The following is a 25,070-nucleotide window of genomic DNA, read 5'->3' as shown; positions in this document are numbered from 1 at the left end:
ATAGAAAGCGATCAAATAGAATCTGTTCAAAAAATATTTCTCAAAAAATTATTCTCTCTACCTTTTAACACACCAAATTATGCATTATATTTGGAAACATGCTGTGAAAAGTTATACTTTTATACTTTGAATGTAAATCTAAATTATTTATTGAAATATTTAACGTTACCAGCGGGGAGATTGCCCAAAAATGCTAAACAAATTGTTTCAAGGAATGTATTTTGGAGTAAAGAATGGAAGCTTCTGAATCATCAGGCTGCACTATTGCCAACTGTCCAACACAAAAATTACCAGTAGTATGTTACAAATACGCAACTATGGTCAATAAAGGAAAGGAGCAACGTTTCCATAGAGATATAAATTAATAATAGGTTTGTTGCAAAATTGCAACTCTGGGCATGAAGAGGTTAATGGGTTTTTATTGCTTTATTAACATAGTAATAAGTTATTGAACAAACATCTGATCAACCTTTTTATGTTCTCCTAACTAATAACTAGTGGCAAAATGATAACACAATGCCTCGCAGAAAACTCTTTTAATGTCAATCCTTAGTTTCTTTTTTTGCTAAAAACCGGTAAAACCGACTACCGACTTTTGACAACTGACCCATCCCTACTAAAAATGTATCTTGAATAGAGGTGTGCAATCCTAAAAAACCATATATAAATAGCATCTACAAAATCTCATACCATTCTTTTCCACACGAATAACATTGATTGGATTTCCAACCCACATCTTGAACACCGTGCAATGTTCAAGTTTACCAGAATATCATGATCAATTGCATCAAAAGTTTCGCTCAGATCACACATTACTAGAGACTTGAAGTATTTATTTTTCTTTCTTGGTCCAGGAATGAGAATGATGTCCATTGTGGACGATACATCATCAGCTTTAAACCAGCACAGACTGCAGCGATGTCTAGAATGTCACGCTGTTAATCGCCGTATCGTGAGTGAGGAGTGGTTACGGCCGAGAGGATTCCTATATATGATGGCTCAGCGACAATATGGGCTCCTAATGGACGGTAGAAAGTACCCCTTCCATATATATGTAAGTTGTCTTATATTGAAAGAGGTAATCTAATTTTCTTGTTAAAATTGTTTCCTTCAATTTGTTTCTGGTTGATAAATAGGCTATTAGTAAACACCAAGAGAAACAATAAGTAAAACAGAGAGTAAAATACTGTGGCAGATTCTTTAGACTACAGTAGAACTCCAATAATACAAACTCCGATCCAATATATCCAATAAACCACAGTAATAAAATTTGTCCTTAAAGAACGTAGAAGCCACGATTGCAGCAAAATCCAAAACCTCGCTCACGATTGTTTTTACATCATCGCTGTCCCCGGCGGTCAAGAAAACATCGTCTTTGTTTTTTCACAATTGTGGCAAAAAATATATCACACAGTCATGCAGACATCATTATCGTCTCCTGCGGTCCCAAAAACGTTTGTTGTGATTGTGGCAAAGTGTTAAAAGATATGACACGGTCGTGCAGAAGTCAATCACCTTCTCAAGTGGAAACATCATCACGGTTTACTGTAATTGGGGCAATCTTGAACATCTTTCGCATTCTTATAGACATCATCATCGTCTCCCACGGACACAGAAAATCATTATCGTACTCTGTGATTGGAATATTAAAAGCTCAACATGATTTGGTGTTCTACTGTTTACTGCTTTATGCTGTTGAATTTCTATTTTTTCAAATTAAATATTAGTATTATCTTGTTTTGTCCAAAACTATTAGTATTTAAAGTTATCTTTTTAATCGCCCTTACATCATCAACTTGAGGTTTGTTTATTTATTGCTCTTTTCCAAGATAATTCAGTGTGCATTAAACCATCTAAGATCAAAAACAAACTTTACCTAAGTTTGGCATCTGTGTTTATCAATTTCATGTATGAATTGATTAGACAGGTTCCAAACAGGAATTATGCTTAATTTTGGGCTTGCCATGAGATGTACAGGATTTGCTCTTAAATCTGTAACGGCGACGTTATAACTTAATAGGAGACTGGGACTAGTTAAAAACAATCACAAAATCGAGCTAACAACCACGGCTGTACAGAGTGAGACCGGGAGGTGAAGTGGCCCCTGAAGTAGGACAGACTGTAGACTAGTGTAGTGCGGAAGCCAATAGCAATTAATTTAAATACAACTGACATGACATCACCAATGTGGCGTCAAATCTGATTTTCTACAAGAAAAGCTGCAAGATAAAAATTATAAAAAAGATATATATATAATCATAAAATATACTACAATGTCCTTAAATAGTTTCTAGGAAGTTCGCTCAGTAAATATATTTACACTTCTGCCACAAACAAAGTAATGTTGATAATTTTTACGTAACCGAGGGAGACGATGGTGATAGCTACACGATGCTTTCTCAGAAGACTATAAATTACATTTCCGTGACTGCGAGAGACGATGGTGATGTCTACAAAACTGCAGGAGACATTCAGGATATTGCTGTGATCGCGGATGGCGATGATAACGTCTCCATGACCGCCAGAAATATTTATGATTACTGATTAGTCCTAGATTGCGGATGACGTTTGGTAACATTTACGTGACCGAGGGAGACGATGATGATGACCACACGAATATTCAGGATTTTGCTGGGGTCGCGGACAACGACGATAACGATTCCAAGACTGCTGTAGCCAATTATATATAATGATATTCAGGATTTTGCTGCGATTGGGAAAGATGTAGATTATATGTTTCTGTCACCGAAGTTGTTATTCTGATTTTGTTGCTATCACAGGTCCCGATGATTAGGTTTCTGTTGCAATATAAAGCTGTAAATGTTTGTTTCATATCAATCAATTCCTACTTTGTATCTTAACTCTGATCTATCATTACTTACATTTCCCTCTGGTACAACTACAGTGAAGGTCAAGCAACAAACTAAAAAAAACTCCAATCTCTGATTTGATTTATTAATCTGATTTTATTAATGCAGTTTGATAAGACAAGGTGCCCTTAAATGTACGGGAATCACCCATGAATATTTACCCAGAATGTGGCAGACACCCTGAAATGGAATGTTTTAAATTTAATATTTCATTACTACTGTTGTCTCATTTGTCACGTTCTTTGTATATGTATTTTTTGGGTCTCATATGTACTGAAACAACAGTGTCATTTGACATGTTCTAGGGTGTTACATGCACTTACAACGCCCAAAAAGACTTGTTGGAAGTAGACTCTCCACCAATTAAAGACAACTGTACATTTTGCAGTGGGTAAGTAAAGATAAGCTTAATGAATTTACCTATAAGTTTATATTCATTTTTATATTATTCTTATCTTATGTTATTTGGTTTAAAAGTTTATTGCAGACATTTTCCATCACTATTATTTAGCAAAACATGAAAAAGGCTTAACCCTTTGAGCACTATGCGACAATATATCGGTGTTTACTAAAATCTCTTATAGAGAGGAAGGTCATTTTAACAAAAGTCAGCATAACGACCATTGGTGACATTCATGTTCATAGGATACACTAACAACCACTTAGCTAAAAGATTCGCCCAATCCGATGATTTGAAGTGTATGTCTGAACTAGTGATGGTCGGATCCGGATATCGTTACACTATATACACAAAACATTAAAATATTTCACTGTCACTGACAGCATTTTCAACTAAGGAAGAGAGAGTTTTCTAGATGTCCAAAATGGTGGCCAGTGAGTTGTTGAGTCAGTGTTGCCAATAGTATGAATTGAAAAAACACAGTTTCAGTTTATCTTATATGCACTATATCTATATATATATATATATATATATATATATATATATATGAATAAATATGTAAGCCTGCTAGTTGGGTTGGATGTTGAAGTGGAGTGGGTTAGATGAAAGGTATTATATTAGGTTTAGGTTTGGGGGTTGTTTAGACTTAGTATCTAATTATACCTTTTATTTTTCTATGGTGTATTATATATTATCAGTTATGTTTATCTGATATATCTTTACAGCCAACTCCGCACAATTCATCCAGATGGTACTGTAGCCTATGAGGATGGAGACATCACTATTGATCCTGTCAAGAACCCTGCAAATCGTTGCCCTTGCGGCTTTAAACATTGGTGGAAAGGAATGGCTTACGATAATCCACCAGTAGAGGTAAGATTATATGATGCTGTAAAAGTCCTTACTAATCTTTAGTTTTATTTTATAGTTAGATTGCAATGCAGGGATTAGTATGGTTTTTTATACCTTCTAAAAACTCATTCCTCTTTAGTCAATAAAAGGTTTTGATAGAGGGTTCCACATTTGTAGTTAGTGGATCTTTTTGTATTAGGCAAACATAACTCACATGCAAGGATTGGTTCTTCTATAAACTGAGTAAGATTATGGTTTTTTTTAACTAAATTCTTTTAATAAGATGCATGATTTTGAACAGAAAGAAAATAGTTTAAAAAATTCTGAATTCTGTATGTCAGTTAGGTGACGGCCCACAAATGGTGGAAACAGTACAAGCTTTCTTTGTCATATATCAGGTAATATTATCAAATTTATGGCGCATTAAAGTACTGTCACGGGTGGGACACAAAATGGAAGTTTAAGTGAAATTTCATTATTAGTCCAGTAAATCCGTCAGAAAATATGGGGTTGCTGTGCAAAAGGTCGGGTAGTTCTGATTTTTGGATATGTTGTTAGTATTGGGCCCATAACATAAAATCCAAGTTATCCACCTCGAGATACTGCCGCTCGCCGCGGGGCGCGCCACTTGTTATCGAAATATCAAAAATATGGCAATTCCTATTGTTTTTCACTCAATTTCGGGAACCGTTGATTTTACCGAAAATGTTATACTATTACATTAAAGAAGAATAAATTTGTGACAGTTTAAGCCCAACAGCAAGTATGTAGCGTAAATAATGGTCAAAATACAGACCATCAAAATAAATAAATTTTCCAAAGACGTATAAAAATTGTGTTTTTTTTCAATATTTCCACAATATAGTTGTTTGAAGCAAACACCGTATTGATTTAGAGAGTATGCCAGTTTATTTGCTATTAATAGAAAATAAATGAAAGTATGAATAAAAATACCCCCACCTCAGCAAACCTGCAGACTAAGGGAATTTCCATTTGCTTGATTTGATTTTCACAAACCTATTTAAATAACATTAGGTTTAACTGGTACCTAGGTTTGCTGCTACAGGGAGGGTAATATAGTATATAAAATAATAATAGTATGATAAGAAACAAATAAATTTACCCAATTTTATAAAAATGTGTCTATAAATAAGGGAAAAACAATAATTACAAATCTTCGCTATTGGAATAACTTGAGGTTTTTTAATTTACGTTTTTTAATTTTCTCCGTAACCAATAACTGTAAAAAACATTTTAATGTACTAAATTATTTGTTTTTAGGCTCTACAAAATTCTTTAATGACACAATTGTAAAATTGTATGTTTTGAGGGTTAAAAAATAAAAAAAATATTCTTACCGGCAAAATACCTATAAAGCAACCGTTCCTATGGCCTTATCATGCCGATCATATAGCTTAAATGTTTACGTATAAACATTTGACAGCTTTGGGAAGAGTAGTTTTGCCGTTGAAGGTATATTTTGAAGGCCTGTTTTTCGGCATGTAAACCTACATTTATTAAAACGAGTTCGCGAAGCATGATCAGGCCATGGGAACGGTTGCTTTATGGGATTTTTAGTTAAGAACGAACGTTTTTTTTCGTATTTTTGACCCTCAAAACATAAAATTTTACAATGTTTCTCTAAACCATTTTGTAGAGCTTAAAAACAAATAATTTAGTACATTAAAATGTTTTTACAGTTATTGGTTACGGAGAAAATTAAAAAATGTAAATTAAAAACCTCAAGTTATTCCAATAGTTTATAGACACATTTTTATAAAATTGGGTAAATTGATTTGTTTCTCATCATACTATTATTATTTTATATACTATATTACCCTCCCTGTAGCAGCAAACCTAGGTACCAGTTAAACCTAATGTTATTTAAATAGGTTTGTGAAAATCAAATCAAGCAAATGGTAATTCGCTTAGTCTGCAGGTTTGCTGAGGTAGGGGTATTTTTATTCATACTTTCATTTATTTTCTATTAATAGCAAATAAACTGGCATACTCTCTAAATCAATACGGTGTTTGCTTCAAACAACTATATTGTGGAAATATTTAAAAAAAAAACACAATTTTTATACGTCTTTGGAAAATTTATTTATTTTGATGGTCTGTATTTTGACCATTATTTACGCTACATACTTGCTGTTGGGCTTAAACTGTCACAAATTTATTCTTCTTTAATGTAATAGTATAAAATTTTCGGTAAAATCAACGGTTCCCGAAATTGAGTGAAAAACAATAGGAATTGCCATATTTTTGATATTTCGATAACAAGTGGCGCGCCCCGCGGCGAGCGGCAGTATCTCGAGGTGGATAACTTGGATTTTATGTTATGGGCCCAATACTAACAACATATCCAAAAATCAGAACTACCCGACCTTTTGCATACCAAAATGTCTTATTTTACTGGACTATATGATGAACTCTGGGAATTATGATGAGATTTAGAAGCATTTTTTCACAACCACTAAATATACACAAGTTAAACTATAATTATTTACCTACGACCGTTTTTTTATTATCCGTTTAGGTTTATTCATAGAATTGTTTAACTTGGTTCACTGATCATTTAAAAAGAAATCATACCAATCCAAAAAATCAAACAAAAATGTAAAGACTTAACTGACTAAAACACTAATCTTTAAACTAGGTCTGCAGCACGAAAAATGTATACATATTTGTAATGCATATTTAAAAAATTTTTTATTAATATTTAAAGTCGGTACTGTTAGGTACATTACATTGTTTTATATCTCGATTCTAAGTACAAAATCGGTATGGTACACACCCACCAGTGCTTTAGACATTTTCTTAGGGATTGTGAATTGAACCATTATTTTTATTTTGATACATTTACATTACTGTAAAGATGGACATTATTCTACATTATCCATGGTTTTCTTAAAGCAATTACTGTACCAAACATTTAAAAAACATTGTAATACCTTCTTGTGATTGTCAAAACCAGATATTTTGAATCTCAAAACTGAAACCGATGCCTGTAGCTCATTTGGTAGCGTTACAGACTTTGGGACAAAGGCAGCATTTTTAAGGAAGAGATAGTTTTATTTAGAAAACTAACCCAATAAAAATTCTCTTCCCTAGTTGAAAATGCTGCAAGTGACAGTGAAATCGTCTAATGTTGTGTATATAGTGAGTGTATTCTGTACCAGTTTGAACTCTTTTCATTTCAGGTAACCTTGTTATCCTCTCAAAGATTATTATGCAATCAAAACCCTGACATAATGACACGAATACATGACTAATAAACTTAAAACATAAAAAAACTTAAACAACTAACTGAGACACCTTAGTTATGTCATATTTTTACACATAAGTTGGATGATTCAACGACGAGCCTTTAATTTGAAGTCGATGAATTAGTTAGCCAGTTCCGACACACGACCGAGTTAGCGTTTTACAGAGTTGGCCAATTCCTACGTCTCAAAACAACTCTTCAGGGTTGCCACCAGCCATGAAAACCTTGAAAAGCTTGAATTATGCATGAATTCTTGTGACCATGAAAAAGGGCATGGATTATGCATGGATTTCTCCAATGGACCATGAATAAAAAAAAAAAAAACAGAAAAATTATTCAACCAGTACCAAATTTAAAATTTATTAAATTTTCCAAGTTCCACGATCAAAAACAATTGCTTAGTTCATTCCAAGTCATCCAAAGATGCTAATGTCAGCTGAGACTTCCCGCGGACTGTATATGGTTCGAAAAATCATTAGTAGGCCTACCCCCGCGTATGAAAAGGGTGTATGGGGACTTAATCACAAAAACAGAAGTTTTAGACCATGCACTGAATTGAAACGGGATGCGCAATAAAACCGAATTTCTGACTCTGACGCCTGATTTTATTTTAGCTTTTTGTGGATACCATTATATCTTAGTATGTTGTGGAATAAGATAAACCCCAGAATGTACATTTTATGGCAATTATGTAGGGGGATAAAACGGGACTTTTTTGGCTGGGTGAGTGGGATTTTTGTTATATTCCGGTGGAAAGACTGAATTATACCTAGACTAATATATTTTACAATTCTTCTCCAATATCTCATGTAGTTATAATACAAGCTGGACCTGTTTTGTTTTCAACTTTGTATTGAATTTTTATAAATCACTCTAAAAAAAAATGTGTATATTAGGTATGAAAGGTTATTCAAAAGTAACACACAAAGAAACTGCCTCTTTAACGTTAGTTTATGAAATAAGCAAAACTCAATTGTGTTGAAATTGTATAAGCGCATCGACCATGAATTTTTTTAAACTACCAATGAAAACCATAAATTCTGCATGACTTTTATCATCCCACTATGGTGGCAACCCTGTCTTGCTTACATTGCGTCTACTTGCTGTCTGTTCATATTGTGCGACAACTACGTTAATTCATTGTAACATCTGGCTTGTCTCTTGTTGTTTTACTTGAAGGAAACTATTTTTTGACTACGATGGTGAATTGAAAGGAATCATTGTAGGCTGTACCAAATCCAATATGTACCGAGTAAAATGTAGTACTGTACTGATGCAGTGGCGGTCATTGTACGAGAACCCACCGCACCAAATTCTTTTATGCACTGCAGACACCTACTTTGAATGAATTTTTAAGGAACAAACAAGAAAGTTGGATATTTTGTTTTTGAAAATTAATATTTAGTTTTAAGTATTATAATACTGTATTGACGAGTTTCTCATCATTATACGATGTATGTTTGTAGGTCACTTTGTTGCTAAAGTGGAAAGAAGTTAGTGTGACAGACACAATACACTGGTTCCAGTATGAGGCCAGTAGCCTGCACAACAGCAACGCACACCAAGTGGCCGCATACCTGATTCAGAAACACTTTCCAGGTAACGGACTCAGTAGTAAAAACATTAAAACACAAAAAAAGTAAACCATTAAAACATGCCATAGATTAGAAATACAATACAGCTCCTTCCCAAAAAAATGGAACATAATTATTTAATAAACACCCAAATCTTCTAAAACGATTGAAGATTCTTAAAAAAGATCTAAAAATCTTAATAAAGATTTGCGAGAGGAGGGAATAGTATATTACGTTACTAGTCCTGAAAATAAGTGTTTACCAGACGAATGTGGTCGTTCCCGTGCGAGAGGAAGTCGAGTACGGGATTACCATACAAGTCCGGTACACACATTTTTGGGCAAGTTACATACGATAGTTTACGGCATACTAATAAATCTGTACAAATCCTTATATATTTCCACCAACTAAAGGACTAAAAATCACTAGTCATAACCTGTAAGACAGGTTATGTTTTTGTTTATAACCATTCATTGCCACCTAAATACAGTATAATCAGCTGATTGATGTCCGGTAAAACTCATTACAGTACAGTAGTACGCAATGAAACCCCATTTGAATAAGCTGGCGGCAAACAGCTGTTTTCTGGACTATATCCTTGTGTGGGAAGTTCGTCAAAATAATGTAGTGTGGCGTAAAATGCTTTTACGCACACAGGTAGCCAGCCTGTAGTGTGAGACTCCTGAATTTATCAGACTTCTCACTAAAAAACCCCTCTACTCTGTTGGACACAGAACTGGAATTGTTAGTCACATTACTTCAAGTAAGGCCAACATGTGACCTAAGCCCTCAGGACTCAAACTGTTTGTGGCATTTAGATTCTTTATGACCTGCACCGCATCCCGGTCAAGGTCAAGCTTCTTGGCAGGGAGAATACGGTGGATGTAATGTGACACACAGTTCCAATTGTCCTCACCCTCTGTCATCATCGGTATGACCGTGTCCACCGACAGCAGTCCTAAGAACTGTCGAGCCTCCAGGCGGGGCCTTTCCCAACGCTGGTAGTGGAATAAAATATGTTCCACGTCATCGGGAATGCCTGTGCAGTATATGCAATCGTGTGACACAGCTTTGCCCATCCTGAACAGGTACGACCGGAAAAAGACCTGACCCGTCAGAAATTGGGTGAGGTAGAAGGTCACCTCTCCGCACCGCCGATTAACCCAAGGTTGGACTTGTTTTATCAGTCGTCTGGTCCAGCGTTCCCATGTCTCCTGCCACAGCTGGTAGGTGCAGGTGTGTTCTTCTGTTTGTGCCTGGTCCTCCCCACGGTGCTGTTAAATTGCCTTTCTCTCCGCTGCTAAAAGTTTGACAGGGATGACTCCAGCAACCACCAGGATGGAGGGCTTGGACACTGATCGGTAGGCTGATGTTACCCTTAGTGCTGCCTCACGCTGCACTCGAACGAGCCGCATCCTATACACCTCCTTATTGAGAGCGTCTGCCCTCCGCACCGTACAAGAGACTGGACCGAAAACATTAACAGCCTTCTACGGCTGGACCCTGGCCCTGCGACAACCGGCCAAGAGAAGAAACCACCCTAGCGGCCTTGTCCGCTGTACGGAAGATCTGATCCCTTCAGCTAAGCTTGGTGTCCACCATGACCACAAGGTACTTGGCTGAACGGTTTGGACCTCGACGGCCCCTACCCTCAATGGTACGGTGGTGTCAATCCGGTTTTTTGTCAAAATCACAATCTCGGTTTTGCTCAAAGTGAGCGAGAGACTGTAGTCTGCCATCCATGCCTTTACGGTACACATAACTCAGTTCAGCTTTAGCTGAGCCAGCTCAATGCTACATGCAGCTATCAAAACTGCAACGTCGTCTGCATACCCAACCAAAACAGTTTCCTAAAGCATTTCAGACCTCAGGAGGCTGTCATACGCGACATTCCAGAGGTCTGGCCGAGTATGGAACCTTGGGCAGCACCGGAAGTGACACTCATCGTCTGTGGGCCTTCTGTAGTGTCTACATGAGGAGGCGGAACTGGAGATAATCCTCTATGATATGCATGAGGTATGCCGGAACGTGGAAGGTGGTCTCCAGAGCATCCAGCATATCGCACTTCCTCGCGGAATTAAATGCTTTTCGCACATCGAGTGTTACGAGCAAAACAACCCTATGAGAGTAGTGGTTAAAATCCACAGCTCTCATCACGGCTTGCTTCACCTCCTCAACAGCGTCAACCCTAGACCGTCCCATCCTGAATCCAAACTGGTGAGGGGACAGGTCCCCCGCAGCGACCACGGCTGAATTCAGTCAGGAACGGATCAACTTCTCGAGGACTTTGCCAGCCGTATCCAATATACACAGAGGTCTTTAAGAGGATGGCAGGTCTGGGTCTCCCTTCACCTTCCCAACAAGCACAAGCCTAGCTGTTTTGCCTCGTGCTTGGTTTGAAGGTGTAAGGCAGGATAAACTTGGATGAGTTAGCGAATCAGCATGATCAGACCATGGGAACGGGGTTTTATGGGGTAAAAAATGGTGTTTCTCATTTTTGTCCCTAATACGAAAATTGTCCGATTTCTCTCTAGACCTTTTTAAAGAGCTTAAAAAACCATATTATTCAGTATATCAAAGTGTTTTTATACGGTTATTAAATACGGAGAAAATTTAAACAATGTGATATTAAAACTCCTATGTTTTTTTTTTATGGAGAATATTGTAAAATTTTGTAGTTTATGGATATATTTTGATCAAACTTGGCAAATTTATTACTTTTTACTAAGGTATTAAAATTTTACTACAAACACACTTATTAGTTTCCCTGTAACAGAGAACCTAGGTACTTGTTAACCCAAATGTTATTTAAATAGATTTAAATGAAAATTAATTCAGGCAAATGGAAATTCGCTTAGACGGCAGGTTTGCTGCAGCGGGGTTATTTCGAGTTTATTGTTGTTTCTGAAGAATTCTATTTAACTGAATCCATGCTGAGTCATCCCTCATTGCAGTTTGGGTTAGTGGTTGTTTGTAGCTCCACTATTGTTCTGCTCATGAAGGTTGTCCCATCTGCATTATAAGCTGCAAGATACCTATTGTTTATTAGAACAATTATTTAATCTGTCATAAATGCAGGTTACAGTTATTCAGATGTTTTTTATTTGAATTTGATCAATTATTCTGTTCAGGTGAATTTGGCTCTCAACCGTTGCAGCAAAGCATTGTCAATCAAATTTTAGAGAAGGTAAAAGAATGTGAAGAATCACTGCCCAAACATATTTTCAAAAAGATTAAGATAAAGGAATCAGAGACCAAAGAGATTTTACAGGAGAATTTACCGCTCACCCCTCCAGATGAATCTTCAACTGTAAGTAGTTGTTGTTTTTTTAATATAAATGTCTGGTTGTTCATAATTTGTTTTATATTACAATTTTGAACTATATGTATGTTAAACTAAAGAGGTTTGAAATTTTTTTTTTTAAGATATGTCGATACCAAAATCTATTGATTTTTGATACCGGTACAGTACCTGTTGGTAGATAAAAAACTACCTAGACAAAATTTGTGTATTTCAGTAGGTCAAAAACCCATAAAGTCAAATATAATAAATGTCAGGGCTGAAAATATAGTCTCTGATAAAGTGTTTGACATATTGGGATTTTGACTCAATGCAACTGCAGTTTTAATATGATTTTTCAATCAATTTGTTCATTTTAGATCTAAACTGTAAAGAGTAATTTACTTACCTTAATCAGGTCACAGTTATCAAAAAAGCAGCCTATTTAAAATACATTTTAATTTGGGCTGAAGCCTTAAAGTAAATCATCTATTTAATTACCATTCGCAGGTGCGCTATATCATAAGCTTTAAATAACGTCTTAATCGTAAAACTCGGGTTAGTACTACCAGGACAGCTAGAAAGGGGATGTAACGGAAAAAATCCTTCCTGCATTAAGTATATAGATAGATTTGAGTTTGTAAAGCAAAGATTTTACAAACAAAAACAAAACATTTGTACCGTCAATAATTTTGAATAGTGACTGATAAGAATTTGAGAACAGTAGAATTTACAATTTTGGAACTTGTTACCTACTCATATTTTTTTAAAGAATATCACCTAATTTTTTTGTATTGAACCTTTGGGTTCGTATTAATCCTTCACTTTCCCTTCCCTATGGATCGGGAAGGCCCTCCCATTTTCCCATTTTCTTAGTCCCTCCCATTTTGTTAAATGACACAACATTGTCAGCTCTGAAGGTAGCTCCATAGCTCGGGCCGGCCACGCCAACCTCAGGGCCTCTACGCAATCCCTGTTCAGCTCGGCTGGCCACCCTATAGTGGCCCCTGTTTCTCTTCATAATATTTAGCATTGTAATTTTGTTTTCGATTATCTCCGCTTGGGTGCTGTGCTCCCTTGAAAATCATTGGAACTATCTGGAGACAACAACAAGTTGATGTTTTTATGAGCTTGTAATAATATTATTGTTTTTCCTAAGTGAGTTATCGGCTTTTGTTGTGCTATAGTCCTTTTAAATCCTTTTAATTTGTAATAAATTTATATTTATGACTTAAAATGGCCTCAAATAGAATCCTAACATCCAATACTATACCAGATTTATTATGAGTCGACGAAGATGATCTTTCAATTTAGTTTGTTATTGAAGGTGTAGAGGAAGATCAGCATTTTATTTTATATTAACGGTTTTATATACAATAATATTCTATATTATTTTGTTTTAAGTACTAAGCTTTGAAATTAATATTATGTCTTACCTAAACTCTTTCTACTTATCACTAAACTCATAAAGCTGATAATTTGCATAATACTGTACAATAATCAATAATCATAATAACTTGTAAAATATATTTGGATTTGTAGTTTTTTTTTATATATATTTTGTTGTAAATTAACCATTTTCATTGCCATTGAATCTGTTTTAACCATAAATGACACATTGTGTTTTATTATATTTAAGAATATTAACCCTGGAACTGCCAATTAAATTTCTTCAAATGCCAACACTTTTTTCAGCAATTAACATACATTTTTTTAAAAATTCGTAAAAAATATTATTTGTATGACTTAAGTAATGTATTATACATCATTTTATTCAGAAAATAACAAGGAATACAATGGTAAAATTTATTTTGTAAAATAACAAAAAAAAATTTTTACACACCATATTTTTTTATACACAAATTTTATAAAAAAATCATTTCCGCATTTTATGTCTCATGTCCAATACACATCAGAAATGCCACAAGAATTCCAAAATATACATTTTGTTGCAAATTTTATCTAGTTTTTAGAAATAAATTTTGTTTACTGAAAAAGTAATATATTATTCATAAAATTTGAGATTTTTCACATGATGTGCTCGGTGAAAATTCTGCGCGAACCAGACATATGGGAAACATATGTGTCTAGAATTATTATTATAAGTCATGAAATACAGCACTAGTCAGTCCTAATGTGCTACTAAACAATGTAATTCAACAAAAATCTAAACTAAACATAATTTGAAAAGCATACCTGCTAATTTTTGGACTATGTATCCACGGTAACGATGAACTCCAAGAAGATAAATGTTCACAAACAGTCACATAACAATAATAAACCAAAATTATAATTCACTTTCTTATTTGAAATAGCCTACTCAGGCATAAACACAAAAGTAATAAAGTAAAACACTCAAGATTTGATTGTCAATAGCAATATTTTTACAAGGAACTGCAAAAATTTGGCCGAAGGCAACTTGGCCAGAAGAGGGCGATTGTTGTTCCTGACTTTAGTCAGAGTCACTTTCATTTTCTGTGGCTGGTCTCTTTTTTTTTGACTTTAGTGGCCTGTAAAAGTGTTCCAACCTCCCAAAGCACTGTGGGTGAACACCAACATTACACCCAGGGCACCTCCAGCTGCTTTTTTTTCCGCAGACGGGACAGACTCTCCTTTGATTCGATGGAAACTGCACTAGATTGTGTTCCAAGGGATTTACTTGAACAGGTTCTGCAGGTGGTTGTTGCCTGACAAGTGTTTCAACAATATCCACCATGAATCTTTTCCTTGAAAGAGGGTGATCTGTGTTCCTGGAGTATAAAATGTAGGCGTTTAGCATGGCCATGTCCATTAGGTTGAAGAATATCTTTCGCCAATACTTGCGAGTTGGCCTGGTACATGAGTGATGATATATGGATTTATCTTTTTGATCCACACCCCCCATAGATAGATTATACTTGTGAATAACTAGGGGTTTCACAGCTTGTAGCCCACTGCGACTAACTATATTTCTATCCTCCGCATGGCAAGCAGTTGTTATAAGATAAACGGGTTTCCTCTTCTTTTTTTGCTTATAGCCGACGAGCAACACCTTTCCTTTCCTGAAATAAACAGTTTGACCTGCCTCATATTGTGTTCCTACCACTGCTCGGGATAAATCTTTAGACTTCTTGTTTACTGTACCAGTTAGATATGTGTCGTTGCGTAACAAAGCTTCGGCTAGGGGTAGCTTAGTGTAAAAGTTATCTGTAAAGACATGATGATGTTTCCCCAACAATCGAGTCTGATTCATCATCTCAAATATAACTTTTTGAGTGAATGGATCATCTCCATCACTCAAAAAGTCTTTACCACTATATAGGGCAGTATGGAGCAAATAACCGGTAGCACTGTCACATATTTCAAATTTTTTAATTCCAAAGCGCGCATGTCTCTTGTTAGGCATATATTGTATAAATATTGTCCGATTCTTCATTCCTATCATACTTTCATCGATTGCTAGGTTCTGGGAAGGGACAAAATGTCTTTTGAAAGCATCATTCAAGTGATCTAGGAGTTTCCTTATTTTCTGCCAAGGATCATAACCCGGTTCTCCTTTAGCGATAAAAGGCTCTGAAGTGAGATGAAACATTGACGATATAGCCTGGAAACGGTTTCTTGACATAATTTCAGGGAAAAATGGAACTCTCTGGCTGAAAGATTGGTCCCAATAGTCAATAAGATTTTTTTTTCCAATTAGGCCCATATTTATCACCAGCGCTATATACTTCTTCATTTCACTGTATGTTACGTCAACCCAGTGTCGTAACCGTGACTGTCCCCTCAATTCCCCCGACAATCTCCTTCGAGTTACTTCTCTGGATGCATATGCATTGGTTTCAGTTGTGAATAACATCCAGATTGCGTAGGGGAAAAACAAATTGAAGTAAGCAATTGGCTTGCTGTTGCGGGGTGGACAGTCTCTAATCCCAGTATTTCTCACAGTAAACTTAGTTTCTATATCCTCCCCTTCAGGTTCTGGGGGGTAGACCCTTGTCCAAATAGGCCTAGTAATATTTGGAATTGGGGGTATTCCTAGCCTAGCTGCTGCATCCCCTCCAGGACCAGGAGGTGGAGCAGGTGGACCCAAACCTACGGTTGGTACATCTAGGCCTACGTCTAAATCTGTTACTTCTCTTTGACTGGTATCTAATTCACTGCTATGTGGGACATAGTCATCTTCTGATCCAGAGGAGAAGTCTGTAAGACTATGTTCAGGTGTCAAACCATAAATGTCTACATCAAGATCTGATTCATCACCTGTCTCATCACAAGGCTGACTCACTGATGGGCTTGCCCCTAGGCCTACCGGCACCACGACTGATTCTTCTGATTCCACTGGCTCAACTTCAGAATCAATATTATCATTAGTTTCACTAAGATCGTTCATCAATAATTCACGTAAATCACTGGATCGTCCTGCATAATTTTCCATTGTAAAAATATCAAGTTTGTAATCCAACAAAACAAACTAACCCCCACACATAATGTCACTTCAAAGTCCACTTTGTTCGCTAAATATTCACAAATAACAATGGAAACTACTAAAACACTCTTTGAATATAACTAAACGAGGTTATCAATAAGTACAAACAACTTTTTGATCCGAAAAACACGCAAAAACAACGAAATAAATACGAGATAACCGACCGTGTTTACAGACGACATCACTACTGCATAGAAACAACAAACACTTTGATCAACATATGTTAGCAGGCCCGCCAATACAATAAAACGTAAAAACTGTCATATTAGCAGGCAGCCAACCTCTTTGGCTTTACATTGATGCATAAAATACTTCGTTCCGATGAGTAGAAGCTTATATATATGAAAAATACTGGATCGGTCATTTTGTGACCGATGGCACTACGGAACGGACCCTGTCGGTCATAAAATGACCGATCGGCAGTTCCAGGGTTAAATAATTTAATTTTTATAAACGTTTTAATATTTGAATAAGCCTAATAAATTTGTTAGGGATGGACAAGATTGGATTTTTAGTTCGAGACGAGACGAGATTTTTTATTTCTCATAAAATTTCGAGACGGGATTTCCCTTCTCATACACAACGGGAAATGCACGTTCAAAGTTTTACCTGATTTTGTAACATTGTTAGATGACTGTTTAAATACAAAAATAATGATAATAGGCAAGAATATTTACAATCTTTTATTAAAAAAACATCAGCATAACAAATAAATCATAAAATAAAAGCAATATTAATTTTTATAAAATAGTTACTTGTTTTGACTTTTTAATAAAACATTCCTCACACTGCTTACACTTAACAAAACTTCTCAAATGTTATTAAAGTAATATTATTAAAATAATTAAAGTAATATTTACATTTAAAGAATTAATTAAATAAGAACGCCTTCGCAAAGGAAACGCAACTACAACACGCTCCTGTATTGCGGGTATTGCATTGACTTTCTGCAGGCGTTTTTAATTTTTTTTTTTTTTTTTCTCGTCTCGATAAAAATCTCGGCCAAAAAGAAATCTCGTCTCGTGTAACAAGATTTAAAATTTCCCGAAATTTTGAGACTTGACCATCCCTAAAATTTTTTATTAAATACGAGCATACACAATTGAATCCTAATGATGACCAAGTTAACAGTTATATGTTAGGTTAAAGATCAGTGTTTTTGAGTTAAAAGGCTCGCAACATGGCATCTAAATCCAAGTGTAAGACATAAACAAGAGTAGTAATAATGCAGCCAAACCAGGAAAAGAGCGGGGGTTGGATGAGTGGTCTGCCGAGCTATAGGCACGTCGCTTCGTATTTATATTACAGCTTGTCCCGCTATGGATCTCGTGGCCACATGTAGTGGCCTTCCGACCGCTAAGGGTCAACCTCATAATCTTATATACTAAAAAACTTTTGCAAAACTTACGACAGTTAACCTGGCTATGCTACTGGACCGAATTACACGAGGTTGGTACGAAATGAAAGATATTTTCCTGTAGATGTGCAGAATCCCTTTATAAATTAAATTAGGCTTTAAAATAAACACGAACAATGAATTTGAAATAAAAAAAAAATTAACATGGGCCTTATGGGTTGCTATGCTGGTGACAAAATAACAAAAAAATATAAACAGAAAATCCAAACAAATTCCAATCACATGTTTTATTTACAGCTTGGGGTAAAAAAAGAATTTTGTACAATACATACTTGTGGTCGAGTTTTAGACCAAGGGCTTTTTGTTATAAATCATTTTCATTCACTATTCAACATTGCAGGATATGATGGATCTAGGCTCTAAGAAGGATGAAGCTAGTGGATGGACTAACCCTCCACCATCACCAGTAGACCTACAACGTGATGAAATCTCAAGCTCAACAGAAACTACTGCAGAGCGAGACCACCGTAAAGGCCCAGCTATTACGATGCTTTCGTCAACGCCATTACAGCCAGACAAAATGGCTATGGATCGATTCATGGACTTGATGAAACGCTAAGCTTTGTCACCGAGCTCAATATATAGTTAAGGCTCAGTTCGGATATTTTCGGATCCGTATAGTTCCACTTTTGGTACTTAATAAACCCAGTCACTGTGGTACCGAGTAAATACATTCAAATTCAAATATATTTACTATGGAAATTACAACAGCTTGGCCTCACCAAGTTTAAAAAACTTGTCGGTGAGGTCCAATTGATGCATAAGGCTAACAAACAATTAGTTTAAATTTTTTTCTTTTTTTTACAAAGTTTTATTAATATACTATATCTCTACAGCGGTTTGTGGCATGCACTTTAACTTAATTTTATTTATTTAAGTAATGATTTGCGTTTACATCCACAAAATAAAAATATATACAGGTACTCCTCTATTTCCTGTAAATTTTCTTGATCTGTGCACATATTCAACTCCATGTACTCCTTTTAAATAGCTTTTAAATATCGATGCTCATTCATTTACACTGCTCTAGTCAGTGGAGTTATCGCTCGTGTGAACTGATACCTCGCCGGGCCGCCAAATTCTAGTCACAGCCTGGCAGCTAAATGGCAGTGTTGCTCATGTGAACACAATGTCGACTGCGTGGCTACTAACCTCAGTAGGTTTTTGGCCTCACTAAGATCAACTCACCACCTTTTTCTCTCTTATATCTATTTGCGCTGTCAATCTGTCTGCTCTTAATATATCTGTCGGCTGTGCGATGTCACAATAGAGACATCATTAATCCAGACTGTTGTTATCTTACACTTTTACAAGAGTTATTATGTTTAAATATGATGTTATACTTTTTATCAGTTATCTTATATTTTTATCATCTAAAAAAAATTATTTGTTTTCAACTACAGGCACATAAATGTTTGTTAATTATTATTATCGACGTGCATCTGTTCTGCAGGACTGGTTTCCTCACAAAGGTCAATAACTTATAATATCATGATTGCGCAATATCATATTTAAGGAATGTTAAATTACAAAACATGACTGGAATGTCTATTTACATAGTATTACAGTGTTTATTGGGTTTGCTGCTTATTTTTAACTTGCTATAACATTAATTTATATATTAATTTATTTTCTATATTTTGTTAATTATTTAAATGTCAAACTATCTGATTCCAAAAATATCTTAATCCAAACATTACAATATCCGAGCCGAGCCTTAACTATCCGATCCAAACTGTGAACTACTATAGGAATGTAGTTCAGTATGTCTATCTTTTTGTCAATATATAAGACATAGTTTTTATTATAAATCAGATGATCGGAAACAGCAGGGCTGTGTTTGTGAATGGATAGTTTTGGTAGCAGTTCCTTTTACCTTGTGTTGCATGAGCAAGTGGTTTGTCCAATGTAAAAACTAGAGCAGCTGTTACAACTGGTATTAATTCTAAAACGTTTATTGGATTTGTTTCAAAAAGTTTAATTAATTTTATGTAGCATACAAAGTTTGATGACACCTAAATAACGATATTGAAACTTTTAAGTTCTGAAATTTTGTTCACATATGACCTTGAATAAGTTTTTCTCAATTTGCTCTAGTTTATTATTTAAACATGACAAAAAACGTCAAATAAAGCTCTATGTGTGAGTAACTCTTAATATGAATTTTAGAAAATTTTTAGCTCCACCATGTCACTACAAAGATACTTGTGATAATACTGTAGGTTACCGAGTCAAGTACTCAAACAAAAGTGATATAAAAAACCAAAAGCAGTATTTATATTGAAGTGTAATTTTCACTGTTTACAGATTTTCCTTTCTTAAAGTTTTTTGACATACAGTGTCATTACTGAACGTGAATAGTTAGTTAGTTTAGTTGATTCAACGTTTTTTTTATTTGAATACATGAGCCAATACAGATATAATTCTAAATGTATTTTTGAAACAAAGGTTAATGTATTAAATATATTTTAATATGAATGTTTTTGCCTGGTAAAGAGTTGGAAAATAATCCCTTTAAAGGATTATTTTTGTAAAGTTTTTAAGTCCAATGTTAGCCATACCAGGGGAGGCTTGCATTCCTTAGTCAAAACTCAGTTCCTGTCTTAAGACTGAAATATTTAAATAACACCAGTGTTTACATTTTGTATGAATAGCTTTATAAGAGCCTTGTAATATAGTGTTTTCCTACATGTTTGGAAGTTACGAATGTGAAATGTATATTTTTATACGGAGAATTATCAATTGCTAAGACTTAAAACATTCCAATGGACCAAACTTTCCAATACAAGTTAATTTATGGTCCATGTTATCGAATAGACTGAATACCTACTTGTTTGAATCTCACCTTTGGCACAACCGTGTATGGTTACCCCCTGTTACCAAAAAGTGCAATAACTCACATGTCATTTTTGTGTGAAGATGTTAGAGAAATTATATTGTTATTCTCGTTTGAATTATTTCTTTTTGGATTAACAACATGGGAAAGTAAATAAAGATTAAGATCAACATCATCCAAAGCCTTAATTTCACTCTCCATATTTAGTTTGATAGGGAAATGCATTTACCAGTATTGTTGATTACCTTATGTATTTGACTTGAAGCTGTAAGTAGCATTACTTATAACTAGATATTCTGTTTAGTGTTTATGTTTCTTCAGATATTTAGACAAATTGTGTTAAAACTTACCAAAATATGTCTTTTCTTTAGCTTATGTTTATAGTTGTTTTCTCATTTGTAATTTTATCGCCAAAGAATTTAATACTAAATAAGGAATAATGAAGTTGACAAAAAAGTATAGTTTATTTAATGTAATTTAATTTTTATTGCAAAAAGTTGTTAAATGTAACGTAGTCTTTGTTGGAGTTATTACAAATTACCTAAAATATGCCAACCAAATAAATAAATGTGCTAAACTTATTAATTAATGGCCACATGAACTACAATGCTAGTTTCATACTCCTTAGCATTGTAATAATTGGTTTTAATTTTTTTAATCTTACAATTAATTTTACCTAATCATTGTATTTTACAAAATATTTTACTTACATTTTATAAAACTTTTCTTTGGTAAAATACTATCCTCTTTCACATGTTTCATCAAACTATCTCATTGCATCCACTTCACTTTTGTACTATTTTACATTTTCATTTTACCTTATTACACTTTAAACTTTTGCATTTGAACATTATTTGGATACGATTAGATGAGATTTTGTTCTGTGTTCTTGACAAAATTTGTATGTACCTCCAACAAGACTTCTTCTTAATAGTTATTTTGTTCATACATATTGGAAATTTTAGTTTAAACAACTAATCTCAAAATGAATGGTGCTCGTTAGTGTAAAGTGAATCATCCAAAGATACGTTATAAAAGTGACTGTTAATCTAGTTTGTTTTATAGTTCCTACTCCACGTATTGTATGTTGGGTTTCGACTTGTAACGAAGGGGTACTTGAGCATGGCTCTTGTGGACCTCAGCAGGAAGTGCCATGATGCTTTACTAAAACAGTTAAGCATTTATTGTTAGTGTTTAATGACAATAAGTATTATTACCTATTGTATATTTTCTTGTTATAAACATTGTCATTTTTTATAAAAAAACAATTTTTGTTTTGTCTTCTGATCCCATCATGCTAAATATCCAGTGTATTAGTTCATAACTCTTATATCTGATAATCTGAATACTTTTTTATACCAGTGGTTTGGTGATAATGAATTTTAAAGATTCTCAATCTCAAATTACGTTTTTGTTCATTTGATTTGTTTGAAAATAGTTGCTACTTTACTCCAAGATATTTAGGTTTTTGACAGTGATGCAACTTGGAAGATGGAGGAATTAGAACAATATTGAGCATTAACACAGCCAGGATTTTGCTTTGAGGAGACCCATGCCAAAGAGTTTGGGAGGGTGGGGAAGTGTTCTTTTAAACTTTAATGGCCATAGCTGACGGGTGCAGTGGGGTGGCAAAACTGTACCCCACCCAGAGTAGTGACATCATGACGTCTCATTTTCTCTACCTAATCGATGACACAGAAAACATACTACTATTACACAGAATGCTAACCGAAAGAGCTTTGCCTGTCAATTCGCAGGCAGCTGCCTTCAAATTGACAGGCAAAGCTCTCTCAGTTAGCATTCTGGGTAATAGTAGTATGCTTTTTGTGTCGGTGTACAGGTCGGAATTGTACCAATCCCTTGCTAATTGCTCAAATAAGTTAAAGAATAAAAAAATATATATGTGCATTATTATATGTTAAGCAGGTGTTCCACCACTGTAGTGTCACAACTATCATTGGTAACTTATGCATAATGAATATCCCCATTCAAAAGTAAAACATTAGGCTACAATTACAAAAACTACTACAAAAACATTTGGTAAAACAACAATCCTATACTCTAATATGAGCAATGTTTGCTTGTATGTATGCTTGCTTGCTAGCACAAATATATCGAAAACGGCTCCGACAATTTTTTTCAAATGTTGTAAATAGTTTATTCCTGGTCTAAAAACGAGTTGACTGCAGTCTTTAGAACTGCCAACAAAAATCTAATTACGTAGAAAAATGGAACTGAAAGTCACATTATTTTAACATTTGTCTTATGGGTTGCTAAGTAACCATCTTGGCTGAATTAAATAACAAGGAAAAAGTAAACAAAAGACTTATAAGTAGTCTATCCACAATACAGTATACTAGCAAATTACAAAATACAGTACAAAAGGAAAAACATCAGTTATTATTGAGCAAAGATACTGAAGATTACTCGATACATTTTAGCAGGACTTTTTTTATCTACGATTGTAGTAAAGGCTAGCAGTGTGGAGTGTGGGAACTGTTTATGACGATTAGATTAAGGTATCTGCAATCCTATAATGCTATGGGAAGGGAGGGAAACAGGTCCGCGACGTAGGAAGTAGTAGGTAGCAGTCCGGAGTGTGGGAACTGTTAATGCCCATTAGATAAAGGTATCTGCAATCCCAAAATACTATGGGAAGCGAAGGAAACAGGTCCGCGACGTAGGAAGTAGTAAGGGTGAGCAGTCCGGAGTGTGGGAACTGTTTATGACGATTAGACAAAGGTATCTACAATCCTAAAATGCTATGGAAAGGGAGGGAAACAGGTTCGCGACGTGGGAAGTGGTGAAGGAAGTAGTAAAGGTGAGCAATCCGGGGTGTGAGAACTGTTAATGAGGATTAGATTAAGGTATCTGCAATCCTAGAGTGACGTGGGAAGGGAGGGAAACAGGTCTGGGACGTAGGAAGCGGTGAAGGAAGTAGTAGCAGTCCGGAGTGTGGGAACTGTTAATGACGATTAGATTAGGGTATCTGCAATCCTAAAATGCTATGGGAAGGGAGGGAAACAGGTCTGGGACGTAGGAAGTGGTGAAGGAAGTAAAGCAGTCCGGAGTGTGGGAACTATTAATGACGATTAGATTAGGGTATCTGCAATCCTAAAATGCCGTTGGACGGGAGGGAAACAGGTCCGTGACGTAGGAAGTGGTGAAGGAAGTAGTAAAGGTGAGCAGTCAGGAGTGTGGGAACTGTTAATGCCAGGTTTAGATTAAGGTATCTACAATCCTAAAATGCTATGAGAAGGGAGGAAAACAGGTCCATGACGTGGGAAATGGTGAAGGAAGTTGTAAGGCTAGCAGTGCAGAATGTGGAAACTGTCTGTGGCATTTATGTATCTGCAATTCTAAAATGGTATGGGGAAGGAGGGCAAACTGGTCTAGACGTAGGGAGTGGTGAAGGAAGTAGTAAAGGTGAGCAGTGTGCAGTTTGGGAGTGGATTAATGTATCTGCAACACTAAACTGCTTTCAGTGTAAACTAATGATTTTCCCCCGAGCAAAGCTCCGTCCTCATATACTAACATTAAAATGTGAAGAAATCCACACAAAGTAAAATAAAGGGTGCGCCAAAATAACCTGACAGTTTTTAATGATAAATAACTCAAGCAAAAAATACAATTTTATATATTAAATAATGTAATATTGTACACACTACTATGCCATTTTCACTTATGAAAAATTATATCACTTAGGTTACGTCCTTCTCCTAAACGTAGGCTTCCCAATTTTTTGTGTGCATATTTGCAGTCACCTTCGCCTGATGAATAGAAACAATCTCTTCCCAGATACAGTGCTTGATTTCAGGGATGGTTCGAAATTTCGAAACAAACACTTTGCTTTTTAAGTATCCCCATAGCCAACTTAGTCACACGAAATTAATTCTGGGGATCGAGCTGACTACAGCACATCACCAAACCAAGAGATCACTTTACCGGGAAAGAGTTCACGCAAAACTGTCATTGAACAATTGGCTGTGTGACAAGTTGCGCCGTCCTGTTGAAACCATGTGTTGTCATGTGTATCTCTCCTAACATTTACAGTTGTGGAACCGAAAATCTCCTCAGTATTTCCACATAGCGTTCCGAGTTTACAGTG

The 25,070-nt window shown here is 35.3% G+C and overlaps 1 protein-coding gene across 1 annotated transcript in view; it reads left to right on the top strand.

Moving 5' to 3' along the window:
- Positions 1 to 22,220, top strand: part of LOC128997971 (deubiquitinating protein VCPIP1-like) — an 83,334-nt gene extending 61,114 nt beyond the window's left edge. The window contains exons 8-13 of the mRNA XM_054423844.1: positions 855 to 1,054; positions 3,176 to 3,261; positions 3,996 to 4,143; positions 8,857 to 8,989; positions 12,096 to 12,274; positions 18,467 to 22,220. Coding sequence (XP_054279819.1) covers positions 855 to 1,054; positions 3,176 to 3,261; positions 3,996 to 4,143; positions 8,857 to 8,989; positions 12,096 to 12,274; positions 18,467 to 18,685 — 965 coding nt within the window. The 3' untranslated portion in view covers positions 18,686 to 22,220. The remainder of the gene's footprint in view (positions 1 to 854; positions 1,055 to 3,175; positions 3,262 to 3,995; positions 4,144 to 8,856; positions 8,990 to 12,095; positions 12,275 to 18,466) is intronic.
- The last annotated feature ends 2,850 nt before the right edge of the window (positions 22,221 to 25,070 follow it).

Source organism: Macrosteles quadrilineatus, unplaced genomic scaffold (genome assembly GCF_028750875.1).
Source record: "Macrosteles quadrilineatus isolate MER2022 unplaced genomic scaffold, UCM_ALF_1.0 Scaffold_7__1_contigs__length_78375512, whole genome shotgun sequence".
Taxonomy (NCBI): Eukaryota; Metazoa; Arthropoda; class Insecta; order Hemiptera; family Cicadellidae; genus Macrosteles; species Macrosteles quadrilineatus.
This window is presented reverse-complemented; position numbering and strand designations above follow the sequence as displayed.